Source organism: Amphiura filiformis, chromosome 7 (genome assembly GCF_039555335.1).
Source record: "Amphiura filiformis chromosome 7, Afil_fr2py, whole genome shotgun sequence".
Lineage (NCBI taxonomy): Eukaryota > Metazoa > Echinodermata > Ophiuroidea > Amphilepidida > Amphiuridae > Amphiura > Amphiura filiformis.
The window spans coordinates 28026576-28046877 of NC_092634.1; the positions used below are offsets into that span (position 1 = coordinate 28026576).

At 36.2% G+C, this 20302-nt stretch overlaps 1 protein-coding gene across 3 annotated transcripts; it reads left to right on the plus strand.

Moving 5' to 3' along the window:
• The first annotated feature begins 1232 nt into the window (after window positions 1-1232).
• On the plus strand, window positions 1233-15303 carry LOC140156968 (uncharacterized). Of its 3 annotated transcripts, XR_011859615.1 has the most exons (4): window positions 1233-1437; window positions 2186-2397; window positions 4499-6076; window positions 12029-15303. XR_011859615.1 is itself a non-coding variant. In XM_072180015.1 (3 exons), exons 2-3 carry the CDS (start codon window positions 2207-2209, stop codon window positions 12966-12968), a joined length of 1131 nt encoding a protein of 376 aa, XP_072036116.1. In that variant the 5' UTR covers window positions 1233-1437; window positions 2186-2206; the 3' UTR covers window positions 12969-15303. The 3 variants fall into 3 exon arrangements, 2 of the variants coding, with proteins under 2 accessions (XP_072036116.1, XP_072036115.1); XM_072180015.1 differs by lacking the exon at window positions 4499-6076; XM_072180014.1 differs by lacking the exon at window positions 12029-15303 and having other exon boundaries at window positions 4499-8930.
• The last annotated feature ends 4999 nt before the right edge of the window (window positions 15304-20302 follow it).

Consider the following 20302-nt stretch of genomic DNA (forward strand, 5'->3'; position numbering starts at 1 on the left):
TCAATATTAAAAGCAGCTATGTCTTTTAGATTCGTAACACGTTCGTCTACACCACACCACACAACGACATCCGTTATAACTCGATCAATCATATGTAATGCTGCCGCATAGTGCGCGTGGGCAGTGATGGCAAAATGGAAAAGCGGATGTTATCCTGAGTTAATGGCCATGAACGTCATCAGATGACGAACGATAGATGACTGCGTATAAGTAATATCCGCCTTCTCTCCCCGTTTATAGCAAGCTATTGGGCCCATTACGTATTGCGGCAACGCGTTGCTTTCAATAAACAACGCGTTGTTAAACCAGCCAATAAGAACATAGCTTTTGGCAACGCGTTGCTTTCCAAAGCAACGCGTTGGTTAAAGATGCCGAAAGCAACGCGTTGCTTTCATTTTAGGGCGTGTTGCGAAGAGCACCAATCACAGCGAATCTTATAGGAGCTGACTCGGTCGTCGGTGATACCACGTGGTTTCTATGCTTTCTGTATTCATTGTTTCCCATATAATAATCCTAAATTTATGCATAGGCCTATAATTAATTGGAACACATGCATGGTAGGGATATATTAATACTTATATCAGTGATTGTAAGTCTATGTATTGCACTACATGTACATCATAACATTTATAACCGGCCCATCCAAGATTATGAAGATAACAACAACAACAACGGACAATGACCTTCGCCTTATTATACACACAGCTATTGCGTGTAGTGACCCGTTGGAGCATGGTTGGAGTGACCTTCTCCTTCAACTACACAGCATATTACATACCGGTATGGGTGTAACTGGGTTAAAATAACTGAAAACATGACTGGTGCTGTTCAAATGCTTTATTTTTTCACACGTACTGAGCATGTATACTTATTTTATGTCCAAGTGAAGGCAGTGATCCTAAACTGATATTCTCTCCGCTTACAGGTGATGATGCAGATCGATGCATGTTACATACAACTATTAATCATCAGAAACATCGAAGTCAACAGCTCTTGAAAGCATTGAGATGATTGGCCAACCTAAACAACGCGTTGCCGACCTAGTGAGTTGAGCAATGAAAACAACGCATTGCTTGGGAAGCAACGCGTTGTTTTCGAAGGCAACGCGTTGCCAAAAGCTCCCTTTCTATTGGCTGATTTAACAACGCGTACTTATTGAAAGCAACGCGTTGCTTTCGAAAGCAACGCGTTGCCGCAATACGTAATGGGCCGTTTGGCTTGCCATACCCGTTGAAAAACACAGTTATATTTCATCCGTACATCATGTACTATCAGGTATACACGACATAAAATATACTCGAAGCTATGCAATGTGTGTGAATGGATCAGGCGCTTGGATGGTTGTGATATTCATACAGTAGTGGAATTAACGTACATGTTTACTGCATATACGTACCTACATTATCATAATTCAGAACGTGGTATTTAAGCTTTAGTGTGAGTATATAACCAATTGCATGTACACGTAGATATACGTAGTAAGAGATCCATACCAGGTGACATATTTTACATGTAGAGTGTAAAGTCCAAGCTGTTACGCTAAAAGGTTTGAAAAGTGATTTAGTGTATACCCTACATTAGAGATGCTGAGTTGGAATATATCCGTGTAAAAATGCTAGGTTGCGGGAAATTTCTAGTTGCAGGTGAATTTAATTTAAATTCACTTAATTTGTGGTCAAATTGAGTAAAATTAACCAAATGTAAGATGCACTTATAGCTTTAAGAAACGATTTACGGTATTTTGGGGATGTTGATTTTGAATTTGTTTACCATGTAAAATTTCCAGGTTGTGGGAAAGTGGACAAATTCTTGTTTTAAAGGGACACTAGCTGATTTTAAGATAAACAGGATATGGACATCTTTAGGAACATTTGAAAGTGAAATAGGTATTCTATCTGTTTCATTATTAGTTAATGTTGATAAACAATATTAAAATCAAACATTAAAGGGGGTGCTTCCTCGTTATGGCGTTAAGGTCCGTTCATATACTATGCCACAGATGCTATGCGATGCGGTGCGTTGCCGATAAATCGATTACTTTTTGTCGCAAATCACCACAACTCATCGCATTTCCAAGTTAAAATGCAATTAACTTTATAGCTGATGATTTTATACACATTTTTTCTGGTATCAAGACGTTGAATAGAAATTGATTTCTTTGGTTTTTCTCTTTTGTTTAATATAGGTCTATATAACGATTAACAAAATGGGTCAAGTCAAGAGTCGGCGAAGGGGATTGACGAAATCAAAGGCGAATACCGACGAGAAGTCAAATTATGACAAGACCGGTAAAAAGACAAAAGACAACCCAGCGTGTATCAACGACATACTCGTAGATGATGTACTACTTAAGATATTTTCTTTCTTGACCGTATTTGAGAAACTTACAGTATCAAGGTTTGTAATTTCTTCGTTTAAAGTAGAATTTAGATAATTTAGATAAACATATCAGATGAGAACACATTGCATTCAGAAACGAGAGATTGTTCATATCTCATTCGAACTACAGAGGCTGGTTTTCAAACATGGTGTGAATATAATATGTTAGATTTGAAATTGGTAACATAAAATAAATTATTTCTGAGAAATTATAGTCGACATATTAAAAAATAGTTTACTTTTCTATGATTATACAATAGTACATTTGGCAATAGAAATGTTTGCTTTATTTCAAAATATAAAATATTTGACAATTGTATTTATTGAACTATATATGAGAACGATCTGAGTCCTATAACATGGTAAATAAAGTATCCATACAAGTATACAGTGTTTTCTATGACTGTAAGTCTCGGAGTCCATTGTATTAAGCCCCAGAAAAGCCATTTTTAGTTAGTTAATGAGGTAAATTTGTATTCTTCGTAATCGTAACTCGTAAATGAACCATTGTGTTTTTCCTTACGTTTATAAGTCTCTTGGATAATATGCAACATTTTACTGCCTATTTCAGTCAATTTGTCACACCACTTGTAGGAAGACTATTAAAATTTGACAACAAAATGCTTTAGGTTACGGTCGCCTGTATTAGTTAACTGCATAACTACACAAGATTATATGAAGTGTATTATAGACAAATTGACCCACCTGACTTATGTACTTCCTCTATCGCTATACAGGGTGATCCAAAACGATGTAAACTTATGTTTGTGGCGCTGTTGTACAAAATGTAGAAGGAATTCCCTGTAAATAAAAACTTCATTGAAAAGAGCAGATTCTGAACTTCTAAATAAAAAAGAATTGTTTTGTTTGCTTACTGCAAATCCGAGTTATACTCATTTGATTAATACCACCAATTGTTGTAGCTGCACATGGATTCTCTTCCGAAGCATGTAGTCATGATCATGCTAGTGTGTTGACCGGTATAGCGCGATATTCAAATGCAAAATAAAGTTGTGTGGCAGGAGTGGTTTCGATCAATGATGTCTAGCGGGCTACATTGTGGCCTAAAGACGGGCCCCAAGAGTTCTTTTTTGATTTTTCAATTTCACTTTCATCATATTACACTGCACACAAAGAAACGAGCGATGTACAATATGACAGTTCATTTATGGCGACACTGTCAGGAAGCTACAGTTGGAGTCCGCGTGAAGTTCATCGCCTCTTTCGTCGTCAGTTTCCCACAGATGATCGGATATCAAGTACATGTAAGTGAGCAATATATGGATGTAGGCAAGCTTCGAATCATGTGACTCTAATGATCCGACAATTTGAAGCTTCAGGACCCGGAAGACCACGAACTGCTATATAGATCACAGGTAAAAATTGCTAGAGTTTGGCATGCGTTGCAAATAGACCCAAAGATCAGCAGCTCAAGACAAAATCCCCTTCGCAACATTTTCTGGGCAACTTTCAGTCGGACCATCCGGAAGAAATGAATTACACGAGTTATTAGAGTTGTCATGGTTATACGAGAAGGTTATCCATACAAACCGCAGCACCGTCGTGGATTTTGCATTTGAATGTAGCTCCACAGCAATCAATACACTACACTCATGGTAAGTGAAACCGTGTGCAGTTATAAACGTTACAAAAAGGTCGGTTTTATTCAAATAAGTATAACTCGGGATTGGTGTTAGCAAATACAAGAATTCTTCTTTTAATTTAGACGTTCAGAATCTGTTCCTTTCAATGATATTTTCGTTTACAGTGGATTACTTCTATATTTTGTACAATAGCGCCACAAACATGAGTTTACTTCATTTTTGAATCACCCGTATGATCACCATAGATAGTATGATAGAAAATGAAACCCTGTTTAAGGCAGGATTTCCGTAATTGGTATAATAGGTTGTCGTTTGGTATGGACTCTTATACCACGTATCCAAAAGAGTATTTTATTCCATTATGGTGTCTGATCTCTACATAGATATTTTAGAATTACCGGTCGTTGCGGGTAAACTAAGATATAGGGTGACTAACTGCCAACTAACGGGATATTAACAAAAGTAGCCACATTTTGTTAACATTTACACCTTTTTTATTATTTCAATTTTGGCAGAACTTGCAAAAGATGGCACAACCTCATCAAAGAATCTCACTTATGGCAAACTGTAGATTTCTGGAATAGTAGCACATTATTAAAGGACAGCAGAAGTCGGGATATTCCTAAAGAGGGGATTGATGTTGACGCAAATTCGGCGTTACGAATTCTTCAATCGTACACAGATTCCTTGTTGAAACGGGTGTACCTCAGGGCATCAAACTTGGCCCTTATGCGATACTTGTCCAACAATTGTCCAAATCTACAAACACTTTCCCTTTTGTCATCAGAACAAGATATTCCATATTGTGATGTCGACATCAATGACTATTTCAATGAGACACATTTCGCCTTACCGTTGACACTTGAACACCTACAATTGTCTTTCTCAGCTGTGATGCTGGGTTCAAGTGAATCGTCAGAGTTCAAGATGTTAACCATGATGCAATTTAAACATACAGTCTTACCAAACATTATAAAATGTCAACATTTACGCCACATAACATTGAAAATGTGTAATGGAATATCTGTAGAAGATGTTGAAATATTAACATCTGGATTACCGAAGCTTCAAGAAATCTGGATGCTCACTTTTGCAACTTATCCTGACAGTACTGAAACTCTGGAAGAGATCCTTAGACGCATTGTTCATAATCTTCCAGACCTTACAAGTCTACGTTTCATGCCAGTCAACCGTAGCTTCTCCGGCTATGGTGATCATCCACCAAGTTACGATATAGACTATCTTTTACAAGATTTAAGCAAGCGATCTCACCTGAGAGAATTGCGCGTCCGAGATGCTGTGTTCAGTCCAGAAGCGTTTGCATCTATGACCAGAGCGCAAGAGAAGATGGAGGAACTTGTTCTATGGAACTGTAACTGCGTTACTGACGATATCATGAAAATCATTGCACGAGATCTGCCTAGTCTGAAAATTTTAGAATTACCTTTTTCTCGACCGTACACAGACCGAGGGTTAAAGGCCTTAAATCATCATCCGTCATTGCATACGTTGAATGTATTTAGATCCATGTTGGATGTGTCCTTTCAGGCACTTTCGACAGAAGTCATTTTTGATACACTGCTGACGTTACCAAACCTCGAACAAGCAGGAGGATTGCATTGGCAAAGTCTAGATGCTGACTTTCCGCAATATGTGGAGAAACTGCGAGTGACTAAGCCAAATATTAGGATTGAAATGTCATAAACATGCGACACAAAAGCCACTTTTTCGCATGAAGGTGCAGAAGTTACAACGAAAAAATCTAAACTATTTCCAACTCTACCTGATTTAAGCTGTTTATGCTGTTAGTAATGCCTTTGATTTATATGCTACCAAACGATAAGTACTCAACGATAAATCCTAAACTCTTCATGAAATGGTGACTTTCTTCCGTAAATAAATACAGGCAAATTGACTATGAAGTTTTTCAAATGATCTTCTTTTTGCTCAACTGTCTTCTGTCATGCAAAGGGACTATAATGATGTTGATCAGCTGTTCAAGGGCCTCAACACATCGTGTCTAGAGCTTCTTGAAATTCATGCTTTATCCGTTACCAAAACAAGAGATGTGAAATATCGTCATGGCTGTAGTGGTGAGTCCATTGATAACCCTCGTAGGTAGAGACGTGGGTCTGAGAGGAAGTGGCGTAAGATTGGCTCCCCTGTCTATCTTTAAGAACATGCAGCTGCCAACAATGTGCTGTTGAATCTAAGACAATGCAGTGGCGGCGGAAGCATTTAAAGTTACTGAGGTTGATTTGGATGGCGAGCGAAAAATTTTCAATTTCAGACAATTTTAGCATTTTCGCCAAAATCATGTCATACTGGCAATTGCTTTGTATGGGAAATCGGATTATGTTGATATTCTCCTCTGTCATTGAATAAAATCTGTCCCCAGTACGTGAAAGCCTGTCTTGTGGTGAAAAAAAACACGTTTTGACTCAGTAACCACCGGTCCTAGTTATGGTCTGAATCATCAGGTTCCTAAAGACAAGTAAATGTGCTGGACCTTTTCAGTGACTGGCCCAGGTAATGGAACACTCTCCAAATTCACATACGCAATGCTACAACTGTTTAGGGCTTCAAGTCATCTCTCAAAACATACTTGTTTCAGAATTCTTATGTTTACTTTATTTTTCTCCCACCTTTGCATTTTATTTTGCGATTTGAATCCTACCAAGACGTCTTGATTTATGTAATGATATGTAACTTAATGTAATGTAATGTAATGTAATGTAATGTAATGTAATGTAATGTAATGTAATGTAATGTAATGTAATTCAATGTAATGTAATGTAAAGAAATGTATTGTAAAGCAATGTAATTTAAAGTATGCGGAGGCCCGTGGGTTGGCATCGTGCACTATTTATTGCCAAATTTATTTTTATTTAATGTCATGCACTTGATTCGGAAGCTTTTTATTTGCAATATTACCGTATTCATCAGAATTCCGCCTAATCACGATTCCCAGATTACTTCACACGAACCACACTATATAAATTTATGATTGATACGGAATATTGAAATTGAATGTGTTGAGAATTTTTGTTAGTGAATGGTCGTCAACGAGTGTCATCCATCGATAAGAAACTGCAAAGATCGCGACCTTTTCAATTTGGAGATCATTGTGCATTGTGCATCTATCAAAGCATATCTTTCACTGCAGTAACGTTGAAACTTTTTAAATGGCAACAATCTTAACAAAATCGTCATATTTTGTCGATTTGGGATTCTTTTTAGGCACACAAATGAGGTATCTTACTCCAACTACAATGTTTTGCTAATCATAAATTGTTATTATTGTCATACTTTTTGATTAAAATCAATATTTGCTTGAATACACTACGTAACCGGGACATATTTCAAACTTCATACCTAATTATATCTTGAGGTGGACAACATTGGGCAGTTCTCGAATTAATCAATATCGCTCTGTCCAAAATTGACAGGTTTGGCAGGCACATTGTAAATTAAATGTACATAGAACATATGGCGCTAGTGTACTAATCAGCCTTAAAATTTGCCATTCCTAGCGTATATATATATGAGTCTACGAGATATTTAAAAATGACGTAATGCATGAGCCTGTTATTTGAGTTGTGAACACAAACCCCCCTGCCAAATAAATTCAAGAAAAGCTGGAGTAATTATGTATGTATGCACTTCTTCGGTATAATGGGGAACATTAAAATGTACCACCTCTCGTAACAGAATTCACGGCACAATTTAATGATGTGTAAATTTGAACACTTAAAATAACCCTTCCATTGACGGCAGAGAGCGATTAATCCGATGCAATAATAATTCTTGGAATATTAACTTTCAGTGGATCTATGATTTGTTACAATATGGTTTGTCATTCGAAAAAAAAGTTTCAGTGGATTTATGCAGAGACTTCAACATGAGAATGCAACACATGTTATCAATGGTTTTATCCTAACAATTGCACAAACAAAATCGATTTTCCTTAAATGAACATTAACATTAATTTTTCCATATTTCAAATGTTTAACGTACTTGTAATACATGATGAAATGCAAATATAACCATGCTATTTTGCACACAAGTTATAAAATATGATAATTCGTCGGCTGTATTCCATAGTGGCGTATAGTGATTTTTGGTCATTTATTTGAAAATTGGCATATATGTTTTAAATGATGTTTTCTTTCATTTTTCTAAGTCTCATCAGTCAAAACTAGCTAATTAATTAGTAATTAATTAATTAAATGTGGCGTATAGTTACAAAGTGAATTTTTTTGTTTCCCATAGTGGCGTATCGACCATACGCCACTTTTTATACACATTTTATAATTATGAAATATCGACAAAAATGAAAAACATTGTATGTCATAGTGGCGTACACGTCTTAGTGACGTATCAGAGCTATACGCCACTATGGAATACAAACGACGAAAAGTAACGCCATAAGGATTACACGGCGACCGAGGTGGCGTAACGTTAACGTTAGGTTAGGGTATTGCGTTTTGATTGTTTTCCATAGTGACGTATAGCTTTGTGCTTTTTGTTTTCAGTTTGCCAGCAATAGTATGTATTTATTTCTTTTGAAAAATATATAACAATAAAATCTATTTAGTTTACTACAGAAATTTCACATCATTTACAAAATATAATGAATGTCTGATTTACACAACTCGATTTTAAATTGGCATTTCTTCAAACCCGATTTTCTCGAAAAGTTGTTTATTCGCGGCGCCCCACTATACGCCACTATGGAATACAGACGACGAATTACTGCTTTGTCATTCTCTTATTATAAAAACAAATGTGCAAATTTAACGCTGATAATTCTCGATCTAACAACATTTAAATGAAGACTGCATGTCTATTTAAAAACATTAAAATCTCTGCGCAATTGTTTTCCACTTTTGCCTGATTCTGCCGTGATAGGTAACAAAACATAATAATTTTGATTTGCTAAGTTGCTGTTTTCTTTATTTTCGATTTGACAGAACATGTAAAAGATGGAAGAGTCTCATCAAAGAACCACTTTTGTGGCAAACTTTAGACTTTTGGAATGGTTGTCGCTGGTATCCACCAGGCCAGAATGAAGCTAAGCACATTAATACGTTTGTAAATATGACTCTGCGATTCCTTCAATCAAACACTGATTCCTCGCTGGAAGGGGTGTACCCCAGGGCGTCAAACTGGGCCCTCATGCGATACTTGACCAACAACTGTCCACATCTGCAAACTCTTTCGTTTCTTTCACCAGATCACAATGCACCGTTTTGTTGCAATAACGACATAATTAAGTACTTTTTAAATAACACTTTTGTTTTACCTTTAAAACTTGAAAAGCTTCAGTTATCATTCGTTGCTAACAGAAAATGGGCGTATAATAATTATGGCCCCCAATTAGAATTTCATATATTATCAATCATGCAATTCAGAGACACTGTCATACCAAGAATGCTACAATGTCAAAACTTATGCCACCTTACACTTTATAGGTGTGATCAAATATCACCAGAAGACGTAGAAATATTGACGTCTGGATTACCAAAGCTTCAAGAAATTTGGCTGCTTCATTTCACCACTTCATCTAATTTCAGACGCGGTCATACTGCAGCTCTGGAAGATATCCTCCGAAGAATCGTTAGTAACCTTTTAGACCTTACAAGCCTTCGTTTTATAACAGCGAACGATTATTATGATGCATATGAGTACAGTATAAACAACATCTTACATGAATTATGTAATCGACGAGAGTTCAAGCATCTTTACATAACAGAGGCTTTATTAACCGGGAATCTTTCGCTATAATGACCCAAGCACTACCTAACATAACATAACTGGGGCTTTACGCTTGCAACTGCGTAACTGACAAAAGTATGAAAATAATCGCACGTAATCTAACCAATCTTAAGATTTTATTATTAAACGATTGCAGACCATACACAGACACAGGATTAAAGGCATTGAAGTACCATCCGACGCTACAATCATTGACCATTTTCAAGGAACCCATATTGTCGACAGAAGCTATCTTTGAGACGCTTGTGTCGTTACCAAAGTTCAAGGAAGCAAAACTTCTGAATTGGAGTCGTCGCTAGCAAAACTAGCAAGCACATAATTAGGGGTTACTGGTTACCATGTGAAAACAATAACAGCATGATTAATGCATGATATTAGTTACTTGTGACACATATAAATCGCTATAATGCTATCTAAATCCGAAAATCTTCAGATCGTACGGTCATTTTAGGGTATTGAATAAAGTGGTTCACAGATTATTGCCACCCTTTGTTAGTTGGCTTCATATTTGTTGTAATTTTCGCATACTGACGAATACCAAAATAACAAGCTATTATAAACAGTCCCTAAATAACCCGTGTCATGCCTGATGTGATTCATCTAATAGTGACCGTGGTATGTGGCTAGTAACCATTATATAAAGGGACGGTTAGTCGTTTCACTGTGACTCGTTATTAAAAGAACAACATTGCTGTTGTAAGGACTTCAGGAAAAATGATGGTCATCTCTTGTAACCTAATAAGCCGTTTCAAATGGTCAATTTTTAAAACTTGGTGCCTGTTATATCATATGTTCTTCACAATGACCTATGGCGATAGTATATAGTTGTATTGTAATCAAAAGGTTGCGATGTACTCTAAGTAATGTAATTTGTTAATTTGTTTTGTTTCGGGGATTTGAGCTGGGATGTTCCTTTCATGCAATCAAGAAAAAGCACCTTGAGATGATTCTGGAAATACCCTAGCTTGTTTATAATGCACCATCAGACAGATCTATCATATGAATCATAGGATTTTTTCTTATATTGGTGATGACATAATAATTATAGAGAATCTCTGGAAAGTAACAGACATTGCAATGTAAAGTGGACATTTTGGATGAATACATATTAGAACATGACTAAATGTTTGTAAATAAAGAATGATGGTTGCAAGAGTGGAAATCCTCGATTTGGTATTTACTATAAATGGATGACAACAACTCTCTACTATTCTGACAGTTCTATAATATATGCTGTGAAAAGTTTAACTATAAAGGCTATCAAAGTAGAGCATTTGGCGTCAGTAATTTTAGGGTAGTGACAGCACTACAATTTAGCCACTGAGCGAAGGAAGATTGCAATTACACCAAAAAATGTGCATTCTCCCCAAAAAAAAATTTTATATGCTGGATCTTCTTCGACATGTTGAGGTCTAGTCAAGGTAATTTTCCATCACAGATGATGAGAATAGTTGTCCTGAAAAAAAAAGCGATTGGTGAAAGTAACACCGATTTGGATATTGTCCGCATATTTAATGGGTTCGTCTACATATTCAATGGGTTTGTTTTCAAGTCTACAATGGACGTCGTCTTATCTTTGCAAAGATTTATACATATGCTCTATGAAATGGACTTCGATGAACAGGTTTGGAACTGGGTTTTACTTCAGAGAGTCGTCCGGAACAATGTAAATTTAATGATTGAAAATGTTCAGCAACATATTAACACGATTATATTCTACATTTGATTTACATTTAAAATCATTGTTTTTTCATACTGTATATTTTCATAATAAATAATTAATTTGTTTTGAATTATAGAGCAGTGTGTTTCGACCTTCAGTCATATCGTGATTTCAGCATCTTCGTTTTTCAGTTTTCAGCGTAATACATCGACGACAGATTCGGACAGAAGCTTCTGTCCAAAATTGTAGTTAATTCTGATTTTGCGTTCCGGTGCTATGCATAATATCCGGCTACCGCCCCATGTCACTGCGTTCATGGCGTTGCATACTGAAACCACATTTTGCACAATTTCATTTTGCAAACGACCGAAGATGGAAAGAATACTTCAGTACTTGTATTATGAAGTTCAAGGTTTCTAACTATATATTTATTTCAAACTTTTTGAGATAGGCGGGGGATGAGGTTATGGATCACCACATGTCCGCTCTTAATGATATAATTACGCCACAAGCTCACAAGCATCGTATACTACGGTATATCAAATGTAATCGACTTATCTAAATTTAATGCCATTATTTTTTTCATATTAATTCCCTTTCACAGAGCGTGCAAGAGATGGAACACACTTATGAAAGAGCCCCAATTATGGCACATGATAGATTTCCATAGAGAAAGACGCAATGATGAATATTCCATTGAGGAAGGGACTGAGGAAAGATGTACTCTTGCAGCACTTAAAACTTACGCTCGTTTTTTAAAAAGAGTGTATCTTCATGTGGTAACTATTGATATCCTACATTATGTAACAAACAACTGTCCACATTTGCAAACATTATCCATCATGCCTTCCGGACCGTATCAGCAAATGGTCATGTGGTACCTATGTAAACGGGGTGAGGAAAATTGTGAATACATAAGAGGGCCTAGTTTTGTTTTACCGTCTACATTGAGAAAAATACAGTTATCGTTTAGCATGATCGATCCTAGATTAGTGGAAGATCCGTTCGAGTGCAATGACATTACACAGAGAGTTTTAAACACCGTATCTCATTGTGATAACCTGTATCACCTAACGCTCATGGAATGTGCACAATTGCACATGCTTTTGGTTCCATTAGCGAGAGGATTTCCCAATCTACGGGAACTGTGGCTGCTAAAATTCACCACCGATCCATCCGATTCAAATACAAATTTTAAAGAAATTTTATGCCAAATCGTACTCAGTTTAAAAGACCTGAAAAGTCTTCGGTTTATACCGCGTTTTCGACAAATTGCATATATTCCGGCAATTATTATCGGTCCTTCAATTTATGCTATCGATGATATCCTCTGCAAACAATTAGGGCAGCTGCGAGATTTAAAAGATTTCGGAATTGGTGACGTCAGATTTACTCTGGAATCGTTCATTATTTTGACGAGCACACTAGTCCATCTTGAGGAGCTTACTTTAAGGAACTGTGACTGCGTAACAGACGAAATTCATAGCAAAGGATTTGTCCTGTTTGAAGATGTTAGATTTAACTGGTTCTCGACCGTACACTGATAAGAATACCACTACAATACCATCCATCACTTCAAATCATCAAGTTCTATAGACCCAGCGATATTCCGTTTCAATCATATGCAGGGCTCTTTGAGACATTTGTGACATTACCAAAACTTGAGCAGGTAAAAGGTCTTGGTGCCATCGATGTATGCAATGCAGACATTCGAACATATTTTGAGCAGTTACTTTCCATGAAACCAAATGTGAAATTGGATATCAAAATTGAGAAAGAGTTCAAAGGTCAACAGACATGACAGATGAAAACGAATATTAATTCAGCTGCATAAGCTGTAATTTAAGTGACTGGCTCTTTTTGGTGGAAAATTTTAGCGGGAAATAATCCCACCAAATATTTTGGCAGGAAATAACCCCACCAAAATATGAATCTTTTTCAACAACTAAATATCACAGTCAGGAAAATAATGCTGCAACTTGTGCCTTTGAATATATCGTAATATACAGATAGTTATATGCGATTATCCCGGATAATTCTTGATTTATTTTTAATCAGTGTTTTTTGAAACTCGAGGACATAATTTTTCTCAAATAAACCACAATTCATTAAAATCCGCGTTCATGTAATTCTTCATCCACACAATCTACCACGCACATCCCGGTCATGGGGAACAGATCATTTGCTGTGGCAGCTCCTCATCAGTGGAACTTCCTACCGCATCACACCCGTGTTTGCTCTTCACTTGAATCATTTAAATCATGTCTTAAAACTCATTTATATATTGCTGATGATTATGTTGTTGTTTATCTATATCTTGTTTTATTATTTCCATTGCCCTTTGTCCGGGCTCTTTGTTCGAGCTCTTCTTGCGCCATGAGTGGTTTTTGCAGATTTGTGGCCATTAGAAATGTTTATTATTACGCGTGTAAGGAATAATTTGATGATGTTTGCAGAGCCTTTTTGTGATATAATTTTTTTTCGAAATTCCTATGGCAAGAATTTAGTCCTGTCAATACGTGATTTTCAAAGCCTTTTTGGATTTTTAAATTTGTAATAGTTTTAACAAAATATTGAGTACGCCTACTACTACACAACACTTCCAGGTGCCACTAAGCATCTGCTGAGAGCCAAAATGTTTATTGAGAACCGACCCTTCCTATAATTTTTCAACAAAAATAATCTCAAAATCACGTCCAGTGTGAACCTATATTGGCACAGCGAACCAATAAACAGAACCTTCACCGCGGAAGAACTATCTATGGTATTTAATGACTGTATATATCAAGCAGGTGTTTACAAATGACTACCTGAGTGGAAGAAGGACCCAACTCCAATTTTTTACAAAAATGAGTTAGACCCAGCATTTTATTGCCAGCAGACTGCTCTTCCTTGTGTGTGAAGGATGAGCCAAAATCCACTTTCTAAATAGTCTTCCATGTACACGTAATCATGAATTTCATGGAATAAAGGCCCAACTCCATGTACTTGGGCCCTTCTTCTTAATATTGGGTTAAAGTGGAATTTTGTTCATCCATGAAATCTGCTTTTCACTACAATAATTTTTCTTGCTAACATATTACATGCTTCTACTTGTGCAATTAATGGACATTTCCAAATTTGTGTAGCTATTTATAACACATCTGCTTACGGAACTGGCACTTGCAGTATATTAGTGGAAGAAGGGCCCCATGCAGCTCATATTAAGACCTGTATAGTTGCCAAGGAAACATCATATATGATTTCGAATGTATGTAATACTGTATGTTCATGTATTAAAGGTCCGCTGAAGATGAAAACAGTATGTCTATAAAACTTTTCCAAATATGAAGTTTTTTCTTAATATCTCAAAAACAGTTTTGATGGAGTTGGGCCCTTCTTCCACTCAGGTATTCAAATGTATGCGTATATTAAAATGTACTCGTATTGTCTGAATCATTGAGTCGCTCCCAGGTTTTGACATAAATTACAATGACGTCGAGAATGACTCGGTGTTTTCATTTTATTCTTTGAAAATTGAATCGCAGGCTATAACGAGTGAAAAGAGTCATAACAGTTTATTTCATCAATATTAATTTGAACTGAAATAACAGTAAACAGGAAGGTGCTATGTCTTACTATGGCTATATTTCTGTAGAACAATATCTGATCTTTTACAAAACAAGAAACGTGTTGATATATATATATATATATATATTATTGTCACTCATATTTTTAGTCATGGCAGTGGTTTGAAACCGGGGTAAAGTATTTTTGTTCTTTTTACTACGGCGCCGTTTTTCAAATATACCACTGAATGCAAACGAGAGCCAAGTAGTATAGTTGGAGAAATGTCAATAGTGATAACATATAATTATATGAAAATATAGGCTATATTTTGAAATAAAACATTTGGATCAAAAAATTATTTTGTTTCAACAACGAAAGCTGCGTTAACAATTATTGTGTCGTATCCATTTTCTACAAGCTGTTCAAATTCAAACGTGATAAAGTTGTCTGTCCAAGATTGATTTGGACTGACTACTTTGATGGGTTACTAAATGTAGCGCAATATCACAACTAGCTGAGCTATTTTAGTGGGTATCAGAATCGGTGCACGTCCTTAAGGCCTCGTATCCATAGGCTGTTCCCTTGTGGCGTGTGCCCTTGTTCCGTGTTTACTTTTCCCCATGTGACCTGCCACACAGACAACGAACCTTTGTTTTGCTTAGTGGCCGCTACGGTTCGTTGTCTGTGTGGCAGGTCACATGGGAAAAAGTAAACACGGAACAAGGGCACACGCCACAAGGGAACAGCCTATGGATACGAGGCCTTAAGAACCACTGCGTTGACATTAATCCTGTCTGCACTGTATGTAAATATCCAAACGGCACCGCAACGGATTGACAGAGCCTTCTTTTAAAGTTGGAACAATAGATATGTGCACTACGCTGTGAATTATGGAGAGGGGTAAACATTTCTTGGCAAGCATCACAGCATTCTGGCAGGGAATGTCATGTGGGGAGAGTTCAACTTCGGACACATATTTTGTTGCACCGTTTCGATATTAGGCCCTAATAAGTCGTAGAAAAGCGTTAGGATAACATTCAAATACGCAAAATGTCCTGCTCGCTTCACACGATTAAATAATAAGGTTAATGTGGGTTTCCGGGGGTACACATACTTACCGCACAGCTTCTTATTCAATCTGATTGCGAGGTACTTGCTAGCATTGGCTCAAGGCGTCAGGCTCTTTTTCTCTCTCATTTATATTCACAATGACTCTACTATTGCATACTGTTTATTTCCTAGCGGAGTTGAAAGTTGGACACAGAAGAAAGAAAGAAAGAAAGAAAGAAAGAAAGAAAGAAAGAAAGAAAGAAAGAAAGAAAGAAAGAAAGAAAGAAAGAAAGAAAGAAAGAAAGAAAGAAAGAAAGAAAGAAAGAAAGAAAGAAAGAAAGAAAGAAAGAAAGAAAGAAAGAAAGAAAAAGAAAGAAAGAAAGAAAGAAAGAAAGAAAGAAAGAAAGAAAGAACAGATTTAGATAAATAAATAAATAACATGACCTTTTCAGTGAAGGTCATGCACGATAGGTGAGTGGGTACAGTGTTATGGTTTAGTGTATTTACATAATAAAATAGCAATTCGGCGTGGTATTAATCGACATTATAGTCCCGATCATCATGTAACCTCATAACCTGTTCAGCAATTCTTCCCGTTTAAGTGATCGCTCATTGACTTTTGCACGTAGCCCAGTAAAAAGAAAATCTACGAAAAGAATAGTTTAAATTTAATTGAATGAAATCAAGAAAACGTAAAATCAATGGGATTTGTTTTTATTGTACATGAACGAAATTGGTGTTGTTTAAAAACTATGCAACATTGTTCAAATTTACAGTTTTGTCACAAAATAACAAAAAAAATATAATTAACAAAGTTATAGCGGTATTTAAATGCAGTTTCTGTTTTCAATGTGATTTGACATTGTCTGAAAAAAATGAAATAAAAAATTAACATCATGTTTAAAATGAGCTCTCAAGTCAGGGGCAATTTTTTCAATGAGGGGAATGTCAAGGTGGAAGCTTTATAGTCCGAAGGTTCTTTATTCCGACGGTTCTTTAGTCCGAAGGTTCTTTAATCCGACGGTTCTTTATTACGAAGGTTCTTTATTCCGACGCTTCTTTATTTCGAAGGTTCTATAATCCGAATTTTAAAAAAGGTCCCCTAATCCGAATATGAAAATAGGCTCTATAGTCTATAGCTTTTTTAAAATTCGGACTATAGAGCCTATTTCCATATTCGGACTATAGAACCCTTTTTAAAATTCGGACTATAGAGCCTATTTTCATAATCGGACTAGAGAACCGTTTTTAAAATTCGGATTAAATGACCTCTTTTAATATTCGGATTAGGGAACCTTTTTTAAAATTCGGACTATAGAACCTTCGAAATAAAGAAGCGTCGGAATAAGGAACCTCTTTTTAATTTTTTTCGGACTAAAGAACCTCTTTTAAAATTCGGACTAGCGAATGCTATGAACACATGTTCGGACTAGCGAACCTTCAGTGTAGAGGGCTGAAAATAATACGCACAAATGGGAGAGGCCTGCCGAAATTAATTTAACACTGGACTGAAGGAACATCAGAAAGTGCTAGAAAGAAACCGATATATTGGAAGGGGCCCATACGTATAAAATACGTATTTATAAATATAGAAGTTATCTCAATACAGAATAATGCCGTTATTGAAATAATTTTATGTGGTGACAAAAATATATTTGGAGTTCAGATCCCTAGGGAGAGGGCACGGGGATATCACACGCGACCGTGGACTTTTCAAAATGCACCTTAAACATATTAATTGATTGCAAAACATGGAAAATTCACTCCTAACAAGCATGATATGACAAATGTCTATTCTATATATACTTAAATATAAAACTGGAACCATTTCAAACTCACAAAGTCAGAAAGTTTACCTGATTTCATACAACTGTTTTAGCAAAATATGTATTTATAATCGTCGACGTAGATTCTAACCTGTGGCTTAATTACACTAAGTTCCCCCAAATATCGCTGGAAGATAATATCACCTTGTCGCCGTCGGGAGGGGGGATGCATGTGAAATACTATCTGCTTGAGCTTTGATAACGACATAAGTGTCTCAAAAATAGCTTGTGTCGACAGTGTCGTTTCATAAATTATGCCATCCCAATTCCAAAATATGGAAATGGTCAATGATTGTAACGAGGGATGATACTTCAACGCTTTAAACCCTGTATCTGTGACTTGTGCTGTGGATTGGGTCAATGATAAAATGTTTAGATTTGATAGAGCACGTGCTATTATTTCGATAATTTCGTCAGTTACACAGCTGCAATCGTAAAGCACCAGTTCTGTCATGTTAGGTAGTGCTTGAGACATAGTAGCGAAAGATTCGGGGGTAAATAAAGCATGTGCGATATGCAGATGTTTACACTTTTGTCGATGCCTTAATTTAAGTAAGATGTCGTCTGCATCATAATCATGATATTGTCTATCTGGCATAAAACGAAGGCTGGTAAGATCCAGAAGGTTATTAACTATTATTTGGAGAACCTGCTTCGGCGTTTCAGTGACGCATTCAAACAGCCATATCTCTTGAAGCTTTGGCAATCCAGACGTTAACATGTCCACGTCTTCTGGTGATATATCATAGCACATATTAAGTGTTAGATGGCGTAAATGTTGACATTGTATGATTCTTGGTAAAAGAGTTTCTCTGAATTGCATTATTGATATTATCTGAGAACTCATAAAGGAGGATCGTAGTGTAGCATGGAAGGATAACTGAAGCTTTTCAACTTGTATAGGTAAAGCAAAATGAGTCTTCGAGAAATATTTAATTATGTCGTTTTCACAAAACGGCATATGTTGACCTGGTGACAAAAATGAAAGAGTTTGAAGATTTGGACACTTGTTGGTCAAGTATCGCAAAAGGGCCCAGTTTGAATACTTGAGGTACACCCCTCTCAGCGAGGAGTCAGTGTGAGTTTGAAGGAGTCGCATTGTCATATTTGCTGACTTTGTAATCTTTTCTCTGTCACGTTTACATATGGTGAGTGTGTACAGGTTGTAACCATTCCAAAAGTCCACAGTTTGCCACAAATGTGGTTCTTTGATGAGACTGTGCCATCTTTTACATGTTCTGTCAAATCAAAAACAGAGAAAAAGCATCTTAGAAAGTAAGTTTTATTATTTTGTTTTAAAAATACTAGTCTTCTTTTAATTTTTGTACATCAGATAATTCATACCGGGTTGTCAGCGTTAAAATAATAATGCACAATCTCTGTTTTACAAGTATGTTGAACATTTGAAATATGGGAATATCAATATTAAAGTTAATCATTGATGTGTGCATTTGCAGGATACTACTATAAAAAAAACCGCAGTGATTTATAGTGCGCTACGCACAGGTATAACGCCTAGACGTTGATACACAAGCCTCAGCACACTTTACAGGTTGTTGCTGATCACTACGGCCCACAAAATTCATTCCATAAACCATTAACAAACAATTCAGGGACTTTGCTGCTTCAAGAGCGCACACCCTAGACATTCCACAAATAACCATCGCAACCAGGATCAGCTCCCCGAGTTTCGTACGGGTTACAACGAGACAAATTAGCAACCTCTCGCGCCATAGTCGAACGCCTTATCGATTGAGCTAACTTAACATGCCCTTGATTATCATGATAAATGATATCTATGCAGTGTTTTTCTCAAATGATGTTGCCTTGAAATGAAAAAATCATTAAAAATCATAGATCTGTGAAAAAAGCCAAATAATATTATGGCATTGCAATATTTTCTGTCTTCGTCGAATAGAACAGTCACTACAGTGTTCAGAATCATACAGGATTTAATTGTGATGCTAATTCTAAAAATTACGAAACATTTTCATTATTATTCCCTATAAAGCAAAGAAAAATGAATACAGCATGTTATTTACCCTTTTTGAAAAGTATTTGTACTTTTGCAAGGGATTTGTGTTCACGATTTTAAATCATGGGCTCACGTATTTGTCATATTACAATATCTCGTTTACGCTAGAAATAACAAATATTGATGCTGATTAGTAGAGTCATATCCAACTGTTCATACCAAACTTTAAAATTTTGGATAGAGCCATATCAAAATTAATTCGGGAACTACCAAAATGTTCCTTAACATCCTATATTTTGCTGATGTACTTAACTCAAGATATTATTAGGTATCAACCTTGAAATATGTCCAGGTTACCCGGTATTGCTATCCCAGCAAACTGATTTTAATCAAACGATATTACAATCAAAAGGTTTTGTTAAAATTGGTGCGATTTTGAAAGTTGCAATGTTACTGTGTAGAAATATGTACGATTTGA